The sequence below is a fragment of the Trachurus trachurus genome (genome assembly GCF_905171665.1).
Source record: "Trachurus trachurus genome assembly, chromosome: 23".
In the NCBI taxonomy this organism is placed as follows: Eukaryota; Metazoa; Chordata; class Actinopteri; order Carangiformes; family Carangidae; genus Trachurus; species Trachurus trachurus.
The window spans coordinates 23,409,301-23,433,825 of record NC_139912.1 but is presented as its reverse complement, the minus strand read 5'-3'; the positions used below and the strand labels follow the sequence as shown (position 1 = coordinate 23,433,825).

Genomic DNA, 24,525 nt, shown 5'->3' with positions numbered 1-24,525 from the left:
TCCCAGGTGGCCGAGGGAGAGGAGAGCTATTTTTCACTTCTGCTGCACTAATGACAGATTATATACTGACTCACCGACGCCGACAAACACTGACACCGCCGGGAAGACGGCCAGACCCCGCTGCCGTCGCTGGCACCCACAATCCCTCACGCTAACTCATCTCTAACCCCTACTGACTCATTACTAGCTCCAGAGCAGCTCAGTGCTAACTCCTGTCACTGTCAACACTGCAAGTGCTAAACTACTGGCTGGTTTGTACAGGCAGGAGCAGACACTACATTACTGTTTAGGTACACACTAGGATGAACTAGCTATGGAAAAAGAAATACAACCAGCTTCTTCTATAACACAACAGGGCAAACATATAGTTCAAAGTGTCTTTGTCTGAATCTTAAAGGGATAGTAGTAGTAGCAAATTGGCCCATTGCCGTAACCCCTATAGTTTTAGCAGTAGGTTTGTTACCTTTAATTGTCAGTGCAAGCTATTTTTAGAACGGCGGAGCAGAGCCGTGAGCTGCTCAGAGCTACGCTATGGAGGCTAATGGGATTTCTTGGTTTCCCTCATCAAACTCATCAAATACACAATCCAACAACTCCACAACGCTCTGGTGGACAAGTTGTGATGAATTTACCTCGAACATAACTCTGTCTCGTAACATTCCGTTCTTATCTCGTAGTGTGGTGAATGTGCAGGTCACAACTTGTCCACCAGAGGGTTTTGGAATTGTTAAATTGTGTATTTGATGAGGGAAACCAAGAAATCCCATTAGCCTATAGCGTAGCTGTGAGCAGCTTGCGGCTCTGCTCCGCTGTTGCAAAAATAGCTCACACCGACAAATAAAGGTAACAAACCTACTTCTAAGACTATTCACCACTTTCCGTAGAACGCCGCTGGGCGTCGCCATGACACTCAATTCACCGACAAGTCGGTTTCGCACTTCTGTCTCACTTCAAGCAGAATGGAGCTAGCCTAGCAGTCTGTCTTAGAAGTGTTTTTATTATTATTACAAGTTCATAGAATGTCCTCCGGTACGACATGTGCTGTTGTTGGATGCACAAACAACTCAAGGAAAGTTAAAGATTTTATGAATGGAGCCTGTAACGACCATAAAGCCAATCGCAAGAGTTGTGGATGTCCGGTTGCTACGTTAGCCGCTAGCTGTTGCTACGTAAACAACCGACTTCCGGGGTGGTGTGACGCAATGGATCATGGGAAAATAAAGTGGTGAATAGGGATTGCAATGGGCCAATTTGCCAAAAATGTTGAACTATCCCTTTAAGATGACTCCAGTTAAAATAAAGAAAATAAATATGCATAAGTTTGCATTTTGTTGCTAAAAATGATTTTAAAAAACATTTTAAAGACTTTTTTAAGAACCTTGACATACACAGTGACAAATACCTGTTTTCAAAATGGTATTTTCAATAGGCAAATGGGTGTAATAGTGTAAAATCTTTCCCTTTCATCTTCTTTGTGTGTGTGTGAGGCACCAACCTGGTGAGCAGCTGAGGTGAGAAGGAGGCGGGGTTGTCCTGTTCAGAGAAGAGAGGCATGGATCCTCCCATCAGCCGCAGCCTGACCGACATGATGAGCACCACCTGGAGGAGAGACAGCGTGACCATCAACACTTCAAGCCAATATGTGGGAAATACATAGTAACAACAACGATATAAAAGTGAACAGAAAAATGCACAAAAAAGAACGTTTTTTTTAAATAAAATGTCAAATTTATTATCATGCAACAAGAATGTAACTGTCAATCATACTATAATTTACTGTAAATGTAAATTGCTACCTGGATAACCATATGTTCACCAGTCTATGTTGCAGCTGTTAAAATAGCTGTCAGTCATGTGAAGTACTAACAACCAGTAATGTGAAATACAACCAGACTGGTATGTCTTGGTGTAAAAAGGAAGCAGGTCTACTCACATAGCAGAAGATGATGCAGGCTCGTTTGATGAAGGGGCTGCAGATGTAGAGGAGGTCCCTGAGTCTGGAGCCAGACAGGTGGCTGGAAGACACACACACACACAGAAAGTACATCAGTCACTACTTATGATTTCAGGTTCTGTTGTACATAAAACTGAGTGATGGAGGCTGGAGAGACAGTAGGAGCACACACAGGCTCTGCTAAGTGCACATCAGCGCACAAACTGCTTCATTCAAATTACCAGTATGAAAAGCAGTGTTTGTGACAGAAGAAAATAACACAAATATGCCACAAAGTGAGACTTTTCCTCCACAGGCAGCAGTGGGTGCCAATTAGCGGTGCTGCATTAAAAGAGGAACGCCTTTTAGAACTTTTGAGATGTGATATTCAAAGCAAATGGAGCTCTAAAAGGGTCAGTCGGAGCAAAAGAGCTCAACTATTAAATTCAAGGTGAGCAGTCTGGAGAAATATATATACTACTAACCCTAACCCTATATTTATACAGCTGTAGCCACAGCCTGTCAGCCTGCCTGTCAATCACATGCCATATCTCAGTAGCACCTTAAGGTAACGTCTTCAAATTTCCCACAAACATTCAGTTAGACTCAAGGATGAACTGGAGGATGACATTCAAAAGGTCAAAGGTCAAGGTGATCTCGCAAAATACATTTAGTAATTGCAGCAACTTCTAAAGAATTCATAAACTGACTAGACATTTTAGTACAAATATCTAACAGGTAAAAAATGTTGTAATGTGACTCTTTTTTATACATACGGTCAAAGGTCAGCTACACTGTGACATCATAATGTGGCGATTATTAGATGTTTGACTAAGTAAGGGGAAGATGTGACTGGTTGGGAGATAAATACAACCATGTGATGGTAAAACTCATTTTAAAGTATTAAGTATTAATCTGTGACTGTAAAGGAGGCTTACTGGCATCAAAACTATTGGGTAGGAAACAGGGATGCACAGATGCATCGGCTGAATATCGGTGTTGGCCGATATTCGCCCCATTGACTGCCATCAGCCATTGGAAAATACTGATGGCAGTGGCCGATTTAAACATCGGTATCGGTATTGGCCTAGAATTTCACAATCTGTGCATCCCTACTACTGAATGGGAACTTTAAGCTGCAATCAATGTTAACCCCCTTGATTTAAAGGAGACATATTCTGCCCCCTTTCCACAAATTAAAATAGTTCCCAGGTATCTTAAAGACATGTCTGTGACATGCTTTGGTCAAAATACCCCAAGGATCAAACATCACAGCTCTTTTCATCCTATCAAAACAACGGCTGCTTTCAGTGCCTGTCCCTTTAAATGCAAATGAACCACTGCTTGGCCCACCCCACCTCTTCTACTGGTACCAGGTAGGGGTGGTATTATGCAAATTCGAATCCTAGTTACATCACTGGAAGACAACTGAGGGAACACCTAATATATGTTAAAGAGCCTTCAAAAAGTGATATTTTCATAATATGTCCCCTTTAAGAGAGAAGTGAGACCATGAACAACTGTTCACGTCCACACTGGGACCTTTGCATGTTATTTCTCTGCCTTTTTCGACTTTGTCTCCTTGTCATCTATTTATTATCAGCTATCAAAAAATGCCCGAAAATCGATTTCTCCCGGTTGCTTTCGATGTCTGCATGACCTTTAGGGTCTGATTGTTTCCCTGTTATCTCTGTAGACAAACATGAAACCTGAAACACACTGGGTCTCATTCATGAAACGTGAGCAGCACGGATTTGCGTGTAAACCCTGAGCAGCGCAAATTTACGTGGATTTCCGCATTCATCAATCTTTTAGTAGTGCTGATTTTTTCGTAGCTACTCACAAAATCTACACCTGCTCCGGACTGTGTGTAGCGCTTGTGTAAATGTAGGAATGCAAATAAATACTGCTTGTCACTGTTGAAAATTACAATTTTAATCCGTATTACTCTCTCTCATGTTCAAAATACGCCGATGCCTTTGAAACACGTAATTTAAACATGACAAACAATTAGAAATATTTGGAGAGAGACGTTTTAGGGATCGGACACGCACAAACACGTCAAGGCTCCATCTTATGATGATGATAATATGATATAAAACCGGAAAAAACGTATTTGTGTTGCTACAGTATACACTCGGTGGGCGCACACTTCACCCTGCGCAGCAGCGCAGTCGGCACCGGTTTTGGATGGAGCTGTGACAGACGGCTGGTGCTTCTGTAACAATATAACCTGCCTATATAACTTCATGTGTTGATACAACCATGCTCCTCTACAGCTGAGGCTGTGAAGAGCCTCCTCCTCCCGTCGCTGCTGTAGCTCTGTAGTTGTGTGTGTGTGTTTTTTTTTTTTTTTTAAGTTTCATATCTAACTATTCTGGCTTTACTTCTTAAACGGTTCTTTAATCAACCAAGGATAGGCCTACTTAATTCACTAAATCTGTTTCTTCTCTCCAGCCTTTGACCTGTCCCAGTCACACCACTACTAACAGAAAATAATTAAATATTTTTTCTGGACTCCACTTCACCCAAAATGACTTTGATCCGTGATCTCTCTTTTTTTCTCTCTCTCCCTCTTTCCTCGTTTGCGTCATGGCCACAGGTGAGCAGGAGGCACCTACCTCCTAATATGGTGGTCAGGATCTCCTTATATGGCTATTCATGTATGGAGATCTATGCTAATTGCTGATCACCAGGGGCGTGTTGTTAGTTTACGATGGGTTGGCATTCATCATCTTACACACGTGTTTACGATCAAATCTGAGTTTCCCGCACCGTTCATGAATCCGGAGTAGAGTTTTAGTAGAGTGAGCTTTTATGTGAAAATCTACACACAGATTTACTCACGTTTCATGAATGAGACCCACTGTGCAGAGTCCTGACATCCTAATGGGATGACATTTTCCACCGTGACATTTGACAATTCCTGGTCAAACCCAGTGGATTTCACTGTTTTAGTCGATTAATCTGGAATATTTTTCCTCAATTTCTCAATTAATCACAGTCTATAAAAAGTCAGTTGATAGTGAAACTTCTGAGCAGCTACGTGTTTTATAAACTTCCATAAGCTGAGTGCGTTCATGTGTCTTCTTTTCTGTCTTCAAGGTCAAGTATTTTTTATTGATCTACGCCCATCTTACCTTCCAGCTAAGGGAATTTATAAACTCTATCCCCAGACCACGCAGACCAATCCATTAGCCGGCGGTAGAAAACTAAACAAGCACCTCTGATTGCAGAAAAAGGCAGCAGGAGAATAAGATGAGAGAGAGTGGATCAGACACATAGGTAGAGAGACCAAAGCATGGAGAATCCATTCAGCAACCCATCACTTTGAGATGTTCCCCCTGTGCTTAGCTTACAAAGCATCGTGGAGGCAGCGAGAGAAGAGATCTCACAGGAATTCTTCTTACATTCTGTCTGTCTCACACTCTGTCTTGTCCGTTTCATGTCTGCCTCGCTCCCCCCGCTCTCTTCCTTTGCTCTCTGCTCTCTTTTTTCTCCTTTTCTATATTTGTCTTTGACAAAGTCTTTGCTGCGTCTGTTCTGCTGAGGTTTGCGGCGCCAAGAGACAGAATGACAAAGAGGAGTCAGAGTCTGCAGACGCTGCATTCAGCTGAAGGACTTTGCACCCCCATCTCAAAAAAAAGCTGTGTCGTTTTCCCAGCTGATTATACCGCTCACCTTCTTTAAGAAGAAGAAGCATGATGCATTTGGTGTCTTTAATATCTTTAATGGGCTTGAAACATTCTTTAAAGGCAAATGTCTCAATGTATAAAATGTTAGAGATGTAAACTTGTGAAGAGAAGCGATGATCTCTTCATGAGCTTCAAGGAAAGATCCAAGACAGAGTTAAACTGATGATAAAACCAACTGAGACAATTGTAATTCAGTCCTGACTGTTGTTTTGGTTGTGACTCATCCTGGTTACGTTTGATCACATCTCTATTTGAAGTTGCTGCTACCTTTTGTAGTGCCAGCAACAACAACCATGTGGGGAAGCAGAGCCCGAGAAGCAGCGTGAGGCTGGAGGAAGCCTTCCATCCACTGACTGCTGATAAATGCCTGTCGCAAACAAAAGAAGCTGAGCTGAGATGTTCTACATGAAACGCCCGAGGAGCAGAATCAACCTCCCTTCAAGCAAACACATAACATCACGCGGGTAAAAGTTTGTTGTGGGGAAGAATGGACGGATGAAAATAAAAGTGAATGGAGGTTACTGTAAAGGGATAATTCACCCAAAATTGAAATTTCACTCATCTACTCACCCTCATGTCGACTAAGGGCTGGGAGAATCCGAGTTACAGGGGGTCTCAGCGTAGCAGTGCATGTCCATATAACGGTTGCAAATGGATACCAACTGTCTTCGTAACAAAAAGACACACCAAAAAACATCCAAATACCTCCATGCTGCTCGTATGTAATGTTCGTCTTGTATTACAGTAAAGCCCCAAAATGCGAAATTGTTGGTATCCATTTGCAACCGTTATATGGACATGCACTGCTACGCCGAGACCCCCTGTAACTCAGAGAAGCCACGGAGGACTCTGAAACTTCTCCCAGCCCTTAGTCCACATGAGGGTGAGTAGATAATGAGTGAAATTTCAATTTTGGGTGAACTATCCCTTTTCCAAGTTGCAACTGTTACAGTAATCATCCATAGTTCACATTACAGAATCACTTCTGACCCATTACAGTGCTTTGATTCTGTGTGTGTGCGTTCCATTCAACACCAATAAAGGTGAGTGGAGTTTTGTTGTTGATGCTCAAAGAACAGAAAATGACATGAGAACACGCCGTGCTCTCATGGTTTTCATATCTACATCTCAGATAGAAAGCGCTCCTCTGTTGCGTTTGAAACGTAACGTCTCCTTTTTCACGCAGAGAAATGTGTCTTACAAATGTGTGATGATAAAACAGAAACGTAAAAACCTCGAAGCACCCCAGGGTGCCCGTGGCACGGCACCCACTTTGGAAATCATCCTCCTGTAGCGAGAGTTATCTGACTGTAAGGCACGGCAGAGAGCAGAGGCAGAGATGTGAGGTGAGACGGTCTAAGAACAACAGGAAATTAACGATCATAGACCGAGCTGATGATTTTGCCTTTGTATTGATAACTGGAGCTGCACTGTAGAGAATCTTAGAATACATTTTAAATAACAACTGATGCATGTATTTTGAGATTTACATAATGTGACTTAGACTTCCACATTTTGGTCCAATTCTAAATAAACATTTATACATCTGTTTTTAAAATCACAGAAAACAGCAGTTCTGTGTTTTGAAAAAATGCAATAAAAATATAAAAAAAAAAAAAAAAAAAAAAATCACAGAAAAAAAAAAATCTGTCTGTACATACGTGGCTAACACAGTGTTAACCAATGTTGGTTAGAAAACACAGGGCTCCAACAGCGCATCTCCCTGAAACCATGGCAACAATGCCCACAGCATTATGGGAATGGCAGTTCCATTAGATTCCACGATTTTCAATCAAACAGACGCGATACAAAGAAAAATAATGGGGGAGCGAAATCTATTCATATTCACCTCTTTTGTGCTGCACTGTAAATGTTGTGTGCAATTTTTCCCTCATTTTGGAAAACCCCTGCACTCTCCAGTAAATGTGCCACTCATATTTTAAGTGGTGTTTCATTCTTCGCTCTAATGATTAAACTACAGCACTTGTAACTGAAAGATATTTTTCTTTTTTTTTAAATGAATCTTGCAAGTCCCCAATAACAGGTGTGATGCTTTAATAGTGTGTTCCTCAGCTGAAACTGATGGAAAAGCCTTGTGCTGGCTGGCAGGAGCTGTAATGCAAATATGTCTTTCTAAGGTTGGATAAATAAAAAAAAATGGCCCCTCCCCAAGGCAGAGAGAGGCTGCGGTGAAGACACGGCTCTCCAGGGCTGGAATATGCAAAACGGCTCTACGTCGTTGGGGAAAATCAGTCAGATGGAGCAACAGAGAGGAGATTGGTTTCACGCTGGAAAGTGAAGAATGAGACGCACACATTCACACACACACACGAACACACACACATGCACGGGGTGAGAGGAACAGACAGATGTTGTTGGTGTCTTCAGAAGCCGCCCCCCCCCAACTTTTTCCATAGGATCATGGGAAAGACGGATTCTGTGGATCAGCATAACAGGATGCTAATTTACCATGACAGCTGTGACTGTGGCAACAGTGGGAGATGAATGGAGGGGAGGAGGTGTGTGTATGGGGGTGAGGGGGGGGTAGGAAGTAGGAGAGAAAACTGAAGAGAGGTCAGGGTGTTAGCTTCCTCACACTTGAGAAAAAAAGCAGATGCAGAAAACACACACACAGATAAAAATCCGGTGTGATAGAGCGTGTGGATTAAGTCCTGTGATTCTGGAGCCGGGTCTCTCTCTGCTTTCTAAACTGCAGCTCATTTGATGTCGTCCATGCTCCGCTCAGCTGAAATCCTCCACATTCCTCCCTCCCTCTCAGAGGCATCTCTTCCTCTTCCTCCTCCTCCTCCTCCTCCTCCTCCTCCTCCTCCTCCTCCTCCTCCCTCTGCCATAGTTACTTAAACTCAGCCAGCTACTGTGGCTGAAACATGACGGAGCCACCGCTCTGAGTCACTGCTTCAGAGGAGTGGACGTTGTGCCGTGGCCGAGCAGCTCCTGATCAGCGTTATTACATCATGATGATGGCCAGATGAACGAGATACTCCGACCCCCACATGACTGTATCAGTAAAATCAATAAACATCTGATAAAACTCAAGCTGTCATGGGTGTTGATAACTCTCCAACATTTGACCTATAAATCTATGGCTGGACCTCGTATGCTCATTATGCTTATTTAAAGGCAACTGGTTTTTCCTTTGTTATTTGGAATCACAGTTGTCAAAGCATTGTATTTGCATTTTTGCTTGTGTCAGCATGGGTATAACATTTATCTGGTTATATTTTATACTTGTAAAAATTTAAATAAATAATTTTGTTTTCTTTTTATTAATGATTATCTACGGAAGCATTTTGCATTCACTTGAATAAAAACAAGTCCGGTAATTAATTTTTTTGGTCTGTTTTTCGAGGTGATTATTTCTGTTTTTCTGGGTAATTTATTTTTTGAATAATTTTTTCTGTTTTTCTGACAGATTTTTCCCCCTGTTTCTCTGACTAATTCTTTTCTGTTTTTTGAGGTAATTTTTTTTCTGACTTAGCTTTGAGATTTCAAAACCCCGTGAGAAGTTCCCACCTGCAAGCAACGTAAGGACTGATTTCAAAATAAAGGTGTATACATCAGACTGTTCTGAGTGACACTCTCTGAGGAGGTATTCTGTAAAAACAGGTAGTTTCATTTCAATATAAATATGAATTTACTTGGAATACAGTGAAAATAAGACTGTATTTTTTGTGGAGCATATCCATGGATGTATGTTAAGCAATGTAAAAGAAAGCGCCTTTACTCATTGTGTTATGAGTAGTACTTTTATTTTGAAGGCACTCCCTGATGTGACGTGTTTAGCTTGTCCCGGGAAAAGTTTGTTGATGCTTGTGTTCGAGCCGTCAGTCTGGAAAATAAAGCAATGGTGGAACCTGTACCAAGTGGAGTTTGAATAAAAATCTCATGGATCTAAGATGCAATAGATCAGGGCCGGCTCTACGCAGGGGCAAGAGGTGGCAGCGCCCCCTCAAATAAATGTCTTGCCCCCTCAAATCCAAATTTTAGAAGTTGAGGAAGCACATTTTAATATAGGCCCTACTCAAAAAATGTGTATAGGCTATTACAAGTTGACAAAATCATCTGCAGTAGCACAAAAATCCACCCACTTTTGTAAATCTTGACCATAGTAGACTAGATTCTCACGGGATTTTGAAATCTCGTTAAGTCAGAAAAAAATTACCCTGAAAAACAGCAGGAAAAAAATTACCACGAAAAACTGAAAAAAAAAAAAGTCCGAAAAACGGGGAAAAAAATTAGTCAGAAAAACAGAAATAATTACCCCGAAAAACAAACCAAATAACAAATTACTCAAGTGACTGCAATACGCTTCCGTAATTATCTTCTAATTCATCTATTTGTTTTCAATTAATTATTTGCTCTGTGGTAGCTGGTGACAACTTTCTAACATGGTGAAAATATTAACAGCATCACATTTGGAAAACAATTAAATGAATTAAAAGTTATAACATTTCTATTTATACTGGCTACAGTATGGGTATACAGCCTGTATACCTGTTTTAAAGCTGTTCTCTCACATGTTTTTCTATTGACTGTGTCCCATGTGCAGGACTGTGGCCGCAGGGCTCTCTGCTCTGTTTTAATCACACCTAGCTGACCTTTATAATAACCTCATGAATTTATAACGTGGAGCCTGTAATGCCTTCCTGGATAAGCAGGGCCTCGTTTCCTCTGCAACATTGAATTTAAAAGGACCATGGTCCTGAGTGATGATCTGCCTGGAGGGGTGTGTGTGTGTGTGTGTGTGTGTGTGTGTGTGTTCGTCTGTCTTGTTCTGTTTTAGACACAAGTTTATTTACTTATTAATCAAAGGTGCTGCGGTGCCATTCTGGATCATTCCGGTCCACTTCGACCTCTGCTGGTGAGTCTCTGTTGCACAAATTCATTCATGAACGAGAACGACCCAACGACCAATAGGAAACTTCCAGGACTTGGCCGGCATGCAGACCAATTGTGTAACTTGACATCACTCAGTCACATGGTATTCAGCTGCCAATGGTGTCGCCTCGTTTAGATTGTAATGTCCTAACTTAAGTTTGATTGTCCTATCCTCACCCTGAAACTGTGGCAGAATGAATTTTATATTTAATATAAATCTAATACTACAAATCATTACTAGATGAATGGGAAAACAAGTGTGTGTGTGTGTTCACCTTGAGTTGAATGAAGCCACATAATCCCCTGAGTGCAGTTACACCACAGTGCAGAGACTGCTGTCACTCTGCTAACACAACTGTCAGCCAGGTTGTAATATTCACAACATGATGAGTTTAGTTAAAATACTTTGATAAATAAAAAATGTCAAGGAGAGTGCAGCGGCCAGAGCTGCTGGTATAAAGCAGAGATTTTAATTACGGGATCTTTTGAGACTGTCGACCGTCTGAAAGGTTTAAAGCTGCAGATTTCATTAAAGACAAACTAAGCAGTGGAGCTGTCATGTTGTTCTCCCTGAAGAGGAACCAGCACCAGAACATCTGGAGGGAGAGCTGAGCATACAAAGGATCCGACACCAATTGTGAAATATTTGCCCCTGACATACGCTGAGATGGAGTTTTCTCTTTCCTGTTTAGAGAAAAAAGTTTCATTTACTTTCGCACAAATCCACAACTTTAATACAAACAGTCCAAGGCTGGAGAGAATGCCAGTAAACATGAACTTTTAACATCTATCAGTGCCTACTCTCCAGTCTCACTGTGAAAGACGGTCAATGCGTCTGCAAAATAACTTTTTTGTGTGGATTACAGCTGTCACTTCTATACAATCACACCTGAACACACACAGTTTAACAACGCCGGTAAAAAAATATATATTGTGAACAAGGAACAACAAACTGCTCAAGTGATAAACACAGAAAGTAACTGGACAACAGCTGCAGTGAAGACGACAAGGTCACTGACATTGTCACGGTGTTTTCACCACCGGTAGTCCATCAAACTGAAACAGGGTCAGCGCCGTGTCCAAAGGCCTCAGACGGGAGCTGGAGACTCAGATACAGAGTTGTGTTTGACAATGAAGAGGCAGCAGCCTCAACAACACTGTGTTTGTGTCCTTGGAGGGTCAAACAAACATAATGAGTACATTTCTGTCAACAGATGCCCTGCATACAGTACACACCTGCAGCTCTTTATATATCCATGACACAGACAGAGAGGAGTAGGCCACAACAAATGTATATGTATCTATATATATTGCATATGTTTGGAATCTGGGCTTATATGTTGATCTGTTCTGAATCAAAGCGGATAGAAACACTGATGGATGTTGCTGAAAAACAATTGAAAGCCGAGCATATATGAAAGTTTTCCTCTGTGCTCCCATGGCTTTAATGGAAGCAGTGAATTTCTGATTCTTGGCGCACTTTCAAAACTGAAACAGAAAGGAGGAAAAGGATCAAAGTCCAAACCAAAGGTCTGAAATTCAGTTTAATCACCACAGCTTCTCCTGATTAAAACTGTTCCGCTGCTGCTACGGCTTGAATTGTGCTTTTTAATCTTTTTATAATCGTCTCCTACCCCCAATTCCCCCGATATTTTTGCGTCATGATCAAGGTTTGTGTGCATTGGTGGTGTGCACAAACCCCTTCACCCAAAATCGCACTCATCCGCCTCTCAGATTAGGTCAAATGTGTAGCACACAAAGCCCAGGAGAGGATTACTACAGGCCAGCGCTCTGGACCCACAACCTCTGAGCTTTCCCTGAGAGAAGGCCCAGCACTGCTTCATAATATTACACCAGGCAAGGCTTAACACTGTGTATGTGTGTGTGTGTGTGTGTGTTCCTCCCTGGAAGATATAGCCTCAAGAGCCCAAAGAACCTGCTCATTAATCATAGACACACACACACACACACACACACACACACACACACACACACACACACACACACACACACACACACACACACACACAGAGATCAGGAGTTAGGAGGAGCACTGTCTTCTGATTAAAACCATCTATCTTCACCAACCTCTGGTTTCATTGAGGATCTTTGTGGGGAACCATGTTGCTGTTCTGCTCCTGATCTGAATCCAGAGCAGTGAGGAGCAGGCCAATCAGCAGCGAGGGCTTCTCTCCTGACAGGCAGACTGATCAGTGTCTCCCTCCCACCTGTAGCTGCACTTATGTCTTTGTGAGGACACATGTGGACATACTGCAATTTGTAGCCCAGCAGGCTTCAATTAAAATCCAAACAGGTCCAGTTGGACCAAACTTAGGGGTGGAAACTCAGGAAAAGTTCTGGTACATTGGTCAGCAGGGGGTAGAGTTAATGTACATTATAATAACTATTTAAAAAAACAACAATATACTCTCTCTATATTAATAACTGTATGTTATTTTAGCATTTCAAGGAAAATAAATGGTTGTAATAAGTACTAAAAACATGACAGAGTTTTTTTTTATTAATTATGATGAAGTATTTAATTTTAAAAAATGATATGAAAAGTGAAGCCCAACTTTCCATTAGTCTTCTTTATGGTTACCACCTACTATTTAATAGCAGTCTCTAATATTTTAGCAAAAACATTCTTAACACACCTGAAAAGCTGTTCTTCTATCCCACTTCCTACACTTCTGTGTGTGTGGATCTCACTCACCTCCTGGAGCTGATTGGCTGAGTAGCTACACACATGACCAGTGCTATAAAAATGCTCATTAAAAAAGTAATCATTCTAAATGATTTTTAAGTTATATATTTATCTTATTATATATATATTTAAAGGACAATTCAAGGGGGGGTTGTATTTTCCTAACATTTTAGGTCTAAAAGAAGGAGATTTTCAGTTTAGTTGCTCCTGTTTTGCGGTGGTTGTGTCTGTCCCCGCCACGGCAGCGATGAATGGGAGCGGATGGAAGTTCCACTGCTTAGGCTGTTTACATCCCTCAGATCATCAGATGGCTCCTCAAACATGCACCCAGAAGTTTATTTACTTGAAGCAAGTCAAGAGTTGATATTCCTGTGTTTATGACACAAACGGGAGCTTCCGACTGCACATGAACACACCGAGCGTCAACTTGGGTCTCTCGTGAGACTTTGAATTAGATCTAGTTTTACAAACACGTCAGCTTGCTTGAAGTAAATAAACTTCTGGTGCATGTTTGAGTCGCCATCTGACGCTGTCTGTGGAAAATAATTGCGGCTTTGAGGGATGTAAACAGCCTAAGCAGCGGAACTTGCATCCGCTCCCATTCATCGTTGCCGTGGCGATGCGGGGACAGACACAACCACCGCAAAACAGGAGCAATTAAACTGAAAATCTTCAGATTCCTTCTTTTAGACCTAAAATGTTAGGAACATACAGCCCTGAGTTGAATTTGCCCGGAATTGTCCTTTATGCAGGTGCATATATCCTCACAACTGCCCCAACACTCATTTAAACATGATCTCAACATTATAAGCAAGTCTCAAGCCTCACACACGTCAGTCCGTTCACAACATCTGTTCACATCTCCTCTGATTGAGGTGTATTAACTTTGTGTGACTGTCTGTCTGTAACCGGCGGAGACAAATGGAAACAGCAAAGGCAGATGTGGCATTTCAAAGGCTCAGCGTGAAGCTGCTGGAGCGGCAGCAGCTCAGCACCCATCCTGCTCTGCTTCCTTAAAAGAACAGATATTTATGATAGATAGTGCTGCAGGTCAACTGGCTCATTAAGCCCCTAAACATCTTTAAAGTCGCTCAGGTGATTCCCAGTGGAATACAGAGAGCCAGACTTCCACAGGCTGCACCAGTTTCTAGGGAACAGTGTGAGTTTTGTCGCACCACAGTCTCCTTCAGCACGCGCAACAATGGTCGATGGCAATACTTTACATTCCTGTTACACTAATTCATTATAAATGAATTGATTCTTTACAGACTGAGTGGAGAGGCAGGAGTGTGTGGGGCCACCAGCGTCCAAACACCACAGCAGCATACACACGGCTTCCAGTCACACAACGAGCTCAGAAGTCTGATACTCAGCAGCTGGACATGTTTTATTTACTCAATACTTCCTTAAAGTCAGTCTGAAGTCTGGTATTGATCAGCTGGTTTCAGCTGACTGCCATCATTACATCCACCCCGTTCACCTCACTGCCTCTGATCACAGGAAAATAAATCAACATCAGCAGCTGTTTGAGCATCACTACAGCAGATATACATTTAAAATGATTTTGACGCTTTGTATATCAAAAGGTAATATGTCCAATACCAATTTCATTATTTAAGAATCTCAGCATGATGATTTTGGATGAGGAAAGTGGAAGAAATGTCATGGCAACAGCTTCACCCCCGATACACACATTGGCCTATGCAGGGGTTTCACAGGGTCCTCCCACTTTGGTTCCACTTAAAGGTCCAGTGTGTAATATTTGTCAAGGTTAATTGGCAAAATCTGAATATACTACCAATGAATATATTTGAATAAGTGTAACGGAGGTCCGCAGACCTGTGCCAGAGTCACGAGGTACCTAAGGAGAAGTGACAGATTGTGAGCGGTAGCGGTACTGGAAGTAAACTCACTCACCCATAAAAGACGTGCTAACCAATTTGCAAAGCAGTTGTCAACCTCTTGGCGAAGCAGTTAGCATTGTCGCCTCTGGTGCGGGAGGTTGTGGGTTTGATCCTCACTCAAGGCATGTCCGAACCAAACAACATCGGTCACATAATCACTATAAAATAAAATCTGTTTGGTTTTCATAGCCTTATAATTCTTCTTTTATATAGCAAGGGTCTTGCTTGTCGCCATCTTGCGCAGCCATGTTTGTACGGAATGGAAAATCCAGCCAACCAGAGAGCATGTTTCAAGAGTTTCACGTTCATAAATGAACAATAGAATTATTCAATAGATAAATAATAAAATCGGAATGCTAGATGTCACTGTTTTCGCCTCATTTTACACACTGAACCTTTAAACTTGTGTGAACGAGCTGGTTCACCAGAAAGCACCAAGGTTCTGAGACTTCAGAACGGAACCAGAGCCAAAACCAGAACTGTGTCTGAAAGCACACACCTTCCCTCCTCTGCAGCTCTAATCTACTGTTCAGCTCCTGTTCACTGCTCCACTATGATCTCCTATCACTCCACAGCTGCAGTTCCACACCTGGCCACCAGCTGTCCCTGTTGACCCTCCCTCTCTGCTCTCATAGACCTCCTGACTCCCTGCTGCTGCCTGCTGCCATCAGCCCTTCACATTAGTCAGGGTTAAGGTTTATGTTTGGACAACCTCCACGCCGAGTCTGGCTCCACAGTTGTTAGAGGTGCTGAGGGGAATCGTCCATGACTTTCCTAAAATGATAAATCTTAATGTGCATTATTGCTCATGTTGCGGCTGCAGTGAGTTGCTGCTCTCCATCACCCACTGCAACTTACTACGGAAAGTTCTGCCTGTCACTCCACATACATATCATATAAAGCAGAGTTAAGAGCTGAGCATTAGGGACTATCACATACAAGTGCTTTACAGTCACTGTCCTCATCACTTCATGAGTAATGGGACTGATTTGCCAAAAACTTGGTGGGTTCCTTTAAGATGAATAGCTTCTTTGATAGAGAGTGGGTGAGAGAAGTACAACAGCTTTAGTTCCAAACCGTAGTTTCACTGAGTGGGCGGCTTGGAGGGTTTTCTGAACATCAGCCAACTTTTGGTTGGAGGTGTGTGTCGCTGCTTCTGTGTTTCTGCACTTGTGAGGACCCGGTGTCTTCACAAGAATGTAGATACCATCACAGATGATTCACAGCCGACACGTAGCAAATGCTTTGATTGATTTATAACTTTCCCATCACCCATGTGTTTCAGTTTATTTCGGCAAAATATAAAAAGCAACTGAAAGCAGATCTGAAGGTCAAGAATGAAGTGAAGGGGATATTTATTTATGTCTGTTCATCTGTCACAAATAGAAGACCAGAAAAGACCAAGACAGAAAACATGGAGAGCATTTTATATGGTGTTGGTGTGAAGGAAACAACCTGCAGGAAAAAAGAAAAAGGAAATGGAGCGTAGCCTTCAGGTGAGTTCAGACAGAAAGCTCTGCTGATTTTCAACTTGCTCTTTCACACTAACTTCCCTGCAGGACCGTTTGTGCAGTCTGGGTTTATTCACCCCAAACAGCCAGCGTGCCGTGCCGTGCAGGCTGTACAGATGTTAGCTCTGTGTGTGTGTGTGTGGCAGCTCAGCCCACGACTGATCTCGTAACTCGCCAGGAATTCCAGCTCTTTCTGGTATTTTCCTCCATCTGTGCTCTTTTTTTTCCCTCCTCGCATTTTCATTATCTCAACTCCAGCAGACACGTCTCTGCCCCAGTTTACACCACTGTACTGTAGGTGAATCTGTCTGTTTTTACTGGAGCTCAGCTTTCTGTCAAGACTGAGGACAATTCAGGATTTGAAAGTTTTTCTCTTTTATAACAGGAAGATTAAACCCAGTTTGAAATAATATATTTGCCATATATATATATACGTACAGCTCTGGAAAAAAAAAAGAAACCACTCCAAAATGTTCTTAATAAATCAGCTTCTCTACATGTATGGCAGCCATCGATTCCAGTGTCTATTGAACTCCAACACCAGCACACCTCACTCTACTTATCTGGTCACCTGAACCAAATCATATTTAATGAGGAAGAAAGATTATAAATAAATAAGAAAAAACACTGCTGCGATTAAAAGTTGGGATTATTCCACCCATGTTGATTTCTAAACTCTTCCTAAGTTTAAAAAGTAGTGTTGTGTTGTTTTAAAATGAATATGAACTTGTTTTCTTTGCATTATACAAGGTCTGAAAACACCAGAATGTTTTGTTATTTTGACCTGTTGCCATTTTCTGCAAATAAATGCTGACAATATTAATAATATAAATGACAATATTTTTATTTCCAATATGGGAGATATTTTGTCAGTAGGTTATAGAATGAAACAAAAGTGTTCATTTTACTCAAACACATACCAGAGGAACGGATCATTTTGAAGTGGTCTCTTAATTTTTTCCAGAGCTGTATGTTATATCATCTGCAACATAAAGGAGTTAAGCTGGGGTAATAGCTACACCGCTTCTGAGGTCGTTACCATTATGCATGTTTAACTGCCACAGATTGTCAGTACCAGAGGCTACGGTCTATCTAAGTATAGTATTACATAGCACCTAATAACCATAATCAGCCGGCGCTCTGATCCATCCACTTCTTCCGTTTGTGTTTCTTAACATCAGCCTGATATCTCATGACAGGTGGCTGATTAGCATGAGCCACCCACTGGATGGGAACAGAGCAGAGGCCATACGTCTCTCTCCACCAACACCGTTAGAAACTGCAGCGAGTGTGGGTTAAGTGCGACTATGTATCATTTTAAGGGACTGCTGTTGACTCCTGAACGCTAATGTAGCAACATATCTGCTCCATCCTACATACTGACTGTCTGAGAGCACCTTTCTCTCAGGCAGAGCACTCAACTTCTGTTTGTGTTATCTGATTGGACCCAGCTGACTGCTGACGTCCAGCCATGTTCATGCAATAGTGCCCTATAAACCGTTACACTTCTCACTGTTGCTCAGCTAATGTCAATATTCCAGTGTGGTTTATACTCTCTGACCCAGCGTGACCTCCTCCTCCTCATGTGCTGAGCCTCTGACATTGTTGATTTCACTTCAAGATCATGTTGATTTATGTTGGGCTGGGCTGATGTTCTCCCAGCAACAGCTTCCACACTGTTCACATTCTTTGTCGGTCTCCTGAAAGAGCAGCTAGACTCCATCAAATCTAATCTGTTTAACTGTTCATCTATGTTTTAGACTAAAAGTTTCTCGAACTATCTGTGAAACATCACAAAGCTTCTGAATGACTTTACGGTTTTCAAAGGTCTACACAGACTAAGGTAAGCAATCTGGTTCTATCATTTAAACAGTTAAAGGGATAGTTCACCCAAAATTGAAATTTCACTCATTATCTACTCCCCCTCATGTCGACTAATAGTCCAGTAATTTTAGGCCAAAAAAGGGGTCAACGTTAAACAAATTGCAACAGAAGCAAACTCAATTGATTTTGTATCCTCAACATGTCCTGAGTGAGGGAAAAAAAGCCCCGAAGAATCCCATTAGGGGAAAGTTTCGAAAAACACCCAAACATATCCCATTTATACGCATATAAAAAATTTTTTTCATGTGAATAGGGTAAAATTTGTAACCTTTAGATATCTCCATGAAAATTACTGAGATGATTACTTACATTAAGACAAACAAAAAATGTATTACAAGTTTTTTTAAATTCTTTGTTAGCATGAGCAAATGTGCATACATGTGTATAAATGTGCATAAATTGCACCGTTTTGGCGGCACATGTATATATGAAGTTGTTGTGGTGGTACCGGCATGAAAATTGGAATGAGTTGACTCCATCGGTCAACCGACAAGTTGACCACTTTAAATTTCAAGATGACTGCAATTTTTCAAGACAGCCACATCCTTAGTAGAGCAGGTATGACATGCTCCGACTCTATTAATGCTCATGGGCCTAAATTGGTTCCATTCCTTAAGTTCTTTTTACTGTAATATGTTAACAAGATTGAACAAGACATTTTCACCTGCTCTACCCAATGTTTAGATCAGGTGCTGTATGTATGCAAATTAGCCATATGTAATTGGATTATGCACTGTTGGCTCATGTCATACCTGCTCTACTAAGGATGTGGCTGTCTTGAAAAATCAACCAAAACGCGGCCATAGCAGCGTATTTCAGTTTGTGCGAATCAGGGGATTTTACAGTCATCTTGAAATTTAAAGTGGTCAACTTGTCGGTTGACCGATGGAGTCAACTCACTCCAATTTTCATGCCGGTACCACCACAGCAACTTCATATATACATGTGCCGCCAAAACGGTGCAATTTATGCACATTTATACACATTTATGCACATTTGCTCATGCTAACAAAGAATTTCAAAAAACTTGTAATACATTTTTTGTTTGTCTTAATGTAAGTAATCAACTCAGTAATTTTCATGGAGATATCTAAAGGTTAGAAATTTTACCCTATTCATGTGAAAAAAATGTTTTATATGCGTATTAATGGGATATGTTTGGGTGTTTTTCGAAACTTTCCCCTAATGGGATTCTTCGGGGCTTTTTTTCCCTCACTCAGGACATGCTGAGGATACAAAATCAGTTGAGTTTGCTTCTGTTGCAATTTGTTTAACCTTTTCTCATAAAATGACTGGACTATAAGGGCTGGGAGAAGTTTCAGAGTCCTCCGTGGCTTCTCTGAGTTACAGGGGGTCTCGGCGTAGCAGTGCATGTCCATATAACGGTTGCAAATGGATACCAACTGTCTTCGTAACAAAAAGACATCCGAAATGCGAAATTCTCCTGAAAAAGTCTATATTTCAAGCTTGTTATGTAGCGGAAGCTTCTCGAAGCTCCTCTTCCCGGTTCGTCAAATTTGGACGAACTGGGAAGAGGACAGACCCTGGTTCGTCCAAATTTGACGAACCGGGAAGAGGAGCTTCCGCTACAAAACAAGCTTGAAAAATAGACTTATTTAATTTTTTTCGGGACAATTTCGCATTTCGGGGCTTCAATACAAGACGGACATTACATACGAGCAGCATGGAGGTATTTGGATGTTTTTCGGTGTATCTTTTTGGACGAAGAAAGTTGGTATCCATTCACAACCATTATATGGACAAATACTGCTGCACGGACCCCCCCCCCCCCGTAACTCAGAGAAGGCACGGAGGACGCTGAAAATTCTCACAGCTCTTAGTTGACATGAGGGTGAGTAGATAATGAGTGAAATTTGAATTTTGGGTGAACTATCCCTTTAAGTCTGTGGCCTGTGTGAGAAACACTGCTATAAACAGTAAATGTTTGGACCTATGTATGTATGTATGTATGTATGTAAGGGCAAAGTTGATGCAGGAAATCAGTCTGTAAACTGTTTAAAAGCGTACAGTACTGACTGCTGTCATTTTTATGGTCAACAAACCTGCGAGTTTATTTTCAGCAGTTTATTTACACAGTCACACAAGCATATGCCTTTGTGATTAAATGTTATGGCACAACTACAAAAACAAGTCTGTAAGAAGGAGCTTCTTTACAGTTACTATCTCCCCCTACACAACAAAGCGTCTCCTAAGTACAGGAATACAGCACTGTGTGTGTGTGTGTGTGTGTGTGTGGAAGGATTACTGTGGGTAAATGATGCTGAGTAATGCATGGGCATTACAGGACAGAAAATGTGCAAAAGAGAACAAAGACATTAGTTAGGCAATGCTTGGCAGAGATCAAGAGATGAAGAGATGGAGGAACGGAGTCAGAGAAACGTCCTAATGACTAACAAGAGAGAGTCGGAGACGGAGGGAGGAGGAAGTGGAGGAGGAGCTGAGAGGCGTCTCTGTTCCTCCTCACCTCGTTTCTCTTCACGGCTTTAAAAACAAAACGCCTCTCACATCTCCCTGATGTCCTCATTATTGCCTGTCTGCTCCTGAGCCAGCAGGAAATCTCCTCACATTTCAGGGAAACGTAGACCGAGGTGTGGAGGAGAGCAGGGTAGGAGCTATGCAGCGTGTCAGAGAGGTGAAGAGGGACCGAGAGGAATGAGGCAAATAGGGGTGAAAGGAATGCAAAGGGGGGGGAGGAAAGGACCGGTGCTCGACGCCTGGAGGAGGAAAGGGACAGTGAGAGGTTGTGGCAGAGGGACAGACCGTAGGAAGTTAAATCACAAAGCTGCAGAGTTGAGGGGAATTTTCCTGGGGACAAAACGGTCTTTGTTCCTGCTGTCCAGAGTCAAGTTTCAGTATTTTCACCTGTTCATCGTGTCCTCCAGTCGGGAACGTCCCTGCTGTCATCTCGAGTGTCGCTCAACAACTTGCGAATGAGTTGTGAGCGTGATAATCATACGGTAGCTTCCCCTGACTGTAACATGAGACTAAGGCCAGGTAGCGGGGAAGCAATTTAGCTGCCAGCTCAGCCCACTCTGCTGTTCCACCGTTACAGAACCTCCTGCTGGGATTTTAAGAAAAACTCTGAGGTAATTCTAGGAGAAAAGCAATAAGCCTGGCCCTAAACCTTCATTATAAATCCCCGACATACATAGATCCATGCATTTGCTATGTTTGTCTGGCATTATCCAAGTAGCCAGATTAAGAAACACAAGCTAGACACACACAGTCCACACACATACTATTCTTACCCATCTGCTTCCACAGCCTGGCAACTCACAACAGAGTGTCTCTGCACAGGGAGGCAAGAAGCTTGATAAATGTTAGTATCAACTGGCAAGTGCTAGAATTTAAAATTAAAAATGTAAATAAATGTCATTATATATGATGTATATGATTTATTTATTTATTTTAACTAGAACCCTAATGCAAGCAAAGGGCTGTAAAATCAATTTAGGATAAAAATAAAAAATAAAAATGAAATGGTTGCATGAATGTAACTGGAGGGAAGTGCAGGTATCGTGTAAGTCTATCAGTCTTACACACAAAACAAGCTAAGCACTAAATAGTTGGACTTTTTTCAAACCCCAATCTCAAACCCTTGTTTTCACATCACTATTAACATTTACTTTTATGTTGTACCGTCTATTTAGTGATGAAGACTATTAGCTGCTGCTGAAAGCTCTATTCATTTCTATTTTTGGAAATACAACAATTCACAAGGTCAAGAATGAAAAAACAAACAAACTCACTTTCATCTCATTACTGTTGCAGAACAGAACTCAGTATGTTCAGGCTTGGTCTGGTTTAAGTTTGAAGGAATTCTGGGAAATATGTATGTAATGTAATAGACCGTAGGCAGAAAAAATGAACAGCTCCTCACAAAATACAGAAACTCTTGGAGTTTAACTTGATGAAAAACTGCAGAAGCAGTTGCTTTGATCACGAGTGTCACTGTTTCCTGTCTAAATTAATCTTCTCAAGTGGAGCTCCGAGGGATAAAAAACCCCATCAAATGTGGCTCCACGGTCTAATGAGGATCTATCTGAGACTTCTTCACATCAGGAATCTAGGGAATCCAATGGCTGCTAATTAGCATCCAATTCAAATAGCTTCATTATGAACAATCACCATCATTCCACATTTCACACATTTATATGAGATGCATTACACAATTATACCTTGTAGGTGAAGGAGCGGACAAGGCCTCCCGCCGACTGTATTAGCATACTAATAGCATGCAGGCTATTTCTGGCTCTGGTTATTACAACTGTTACCCAGCCTTCATTAGCTCTACTGGAGCCTTTGAGACTAACAGAGGTCACAGCATGCATCAACACAACTTATATACAGCACAAATATATCCACAACGCTAACAGACAGGAATGTGAAGAATGCATGACACCGTGAAGGAAGCTGAGCTCTTCTGCCAGAGCAGGAGTTTCTATGCTCTCACTGGGATCATTTCACTTTTTCAATATGTTAAAATATGGAAATTAAGCGCAATAGTGCATAAAACCTTTCTGACATTTCTTAGGATATCACGTTTCCTTGCAGCGGTTGTTTTAATGTCTTTCACATTCCCATTCATCAGTCAAAGCATAAAATGTGTGAAGGTGTTTTTGCACAATTCTATAGTGTTCTGCGAGATAGAGGAGTATTTTCAGCAACTGTTGCTTCTAGACTGTTATGTGCTTTGTGTAAATAATTGCTACCAAACTGTGAAGCTATGGAGCATCTGCTGAAATTGTAGGGGAAATCATTTACTCCTAACTGATAACGAAATGCTACATTTAGTTTCTTAATGTGATGCACATTTGGTTGTCTGTTTATTAGGTCCATTCTGATAAAAACTAATGCATCCACATCCAACAGTCCTATAATTAATCCTACCTTCTGAAAGGTTACAATGCGCAGTGTTTGTTCACATTGTTTTAGGTGGTGGTGTTGGTGAAGTAAAAGGAAGGAATAGGAGGATGGTAACAGCAGTCAGATCTGCCAGTGTTGGGTGTATTAGGTTACCGCTGCCGTCCTATAGGATTTTTATTGTTCATTCAGTAAAATCCAGAACATTCCTTGTGAGGTTATTGAGGCCTTCATCAGCGGATGAAACACAACCAGGTTTTAGTTTTACACATATCACTGTAACAGCTGTACAGGAAGTGACAGACTCATTGAGAAACTCCTATGTGTTTGGAATGGACACCATGCTCCTCACAAGGTTTAAAGCGTCTTTTTCCGAGCCTGTCAGTAAGGTTATTAATGCATCCTTTGATCTGAGGCTACATCCCGCTGCCTGGGAATCAACTAAATCCCACCTACTGTATGTCTAAAGCAGGGTGGTACAGCCTGCATGTTAACGCCAAAGGTAGCAGAAAAAATGTGTAGCAGCACAACTGATCAGTCATGTTGAAAACCTTAGTCCTATAGTCCAAGCAACTGCTTCCTTTTTGATAGTGGTGAAGCCAAATTTGACTTTACTGAACACAATCCTCTGACAGTCGGAATTATTGGAGGGACTGGAAGAGTCTGATGCCCTGGATAAACTGCCCTGCTAAGCCAGACCGCAGTAACTACTGAAAATTCCAAATTGAGTTTTTTGTAAAATTGAACTTGTCAATAAATGTTTTATCTTGTGTAAAATTTTCAGCGGTCAATTTTGCTCAGTTTTAGAGATATGAGGTATGAAAAATTGCAGTAACTACAAAATCACTCTTGAAACTGAGCCAAACCGCAGTAACTACAGTTACTGCACTCTGTATCTGTTTCCCTGTACAAAATCACACTCAAAACTGAGCCAAACCGCAGTAACTGCGCAGTTACTGCACTCTGCCTCTTTTTCCCTGTACCTCAGCTGCAGTTACTGCGCTCTATTACACACTGCTAGCCAGTTACGGTAGCTAGCTAACATTAGCTTCGGCAGGTTAGCACAAGCACATAAAACTTTAGCTAAACACTGGACATTAAATGTTAG

At 41.6% G+C, this 24,525-nt stretch overlaps 1 protein-coding gene across 1 annotated transcript in view; it reads right to left on the bottom strand.

Annotated features, from left to right (window-relative positions):
* Positions 1–24,525, bottom strand: part of tmtc1 (transmembrane O-mannosyltransferase targeting cadherins 1) — a 242,461-nt gene that overhangs the window by 98,413 nt on the left and 119,523 nt on the right. The window contains exons 5-6 of the mRNA XM_083999888.1: positions 1,934–2,015; positions 1,496–1,599 (exon numbers count right to left, since the gene is read on the bottom strand). Of these exons, the coding sequence (XP_083856014.1) occupies positions 1,496–1,599; positions 1,934–2,015 (186 nt within the window). The remainder of the gene's footprint in view (positions 1–1,495; positions 1,600–1,933; positions 2,016–24,525) is intronic.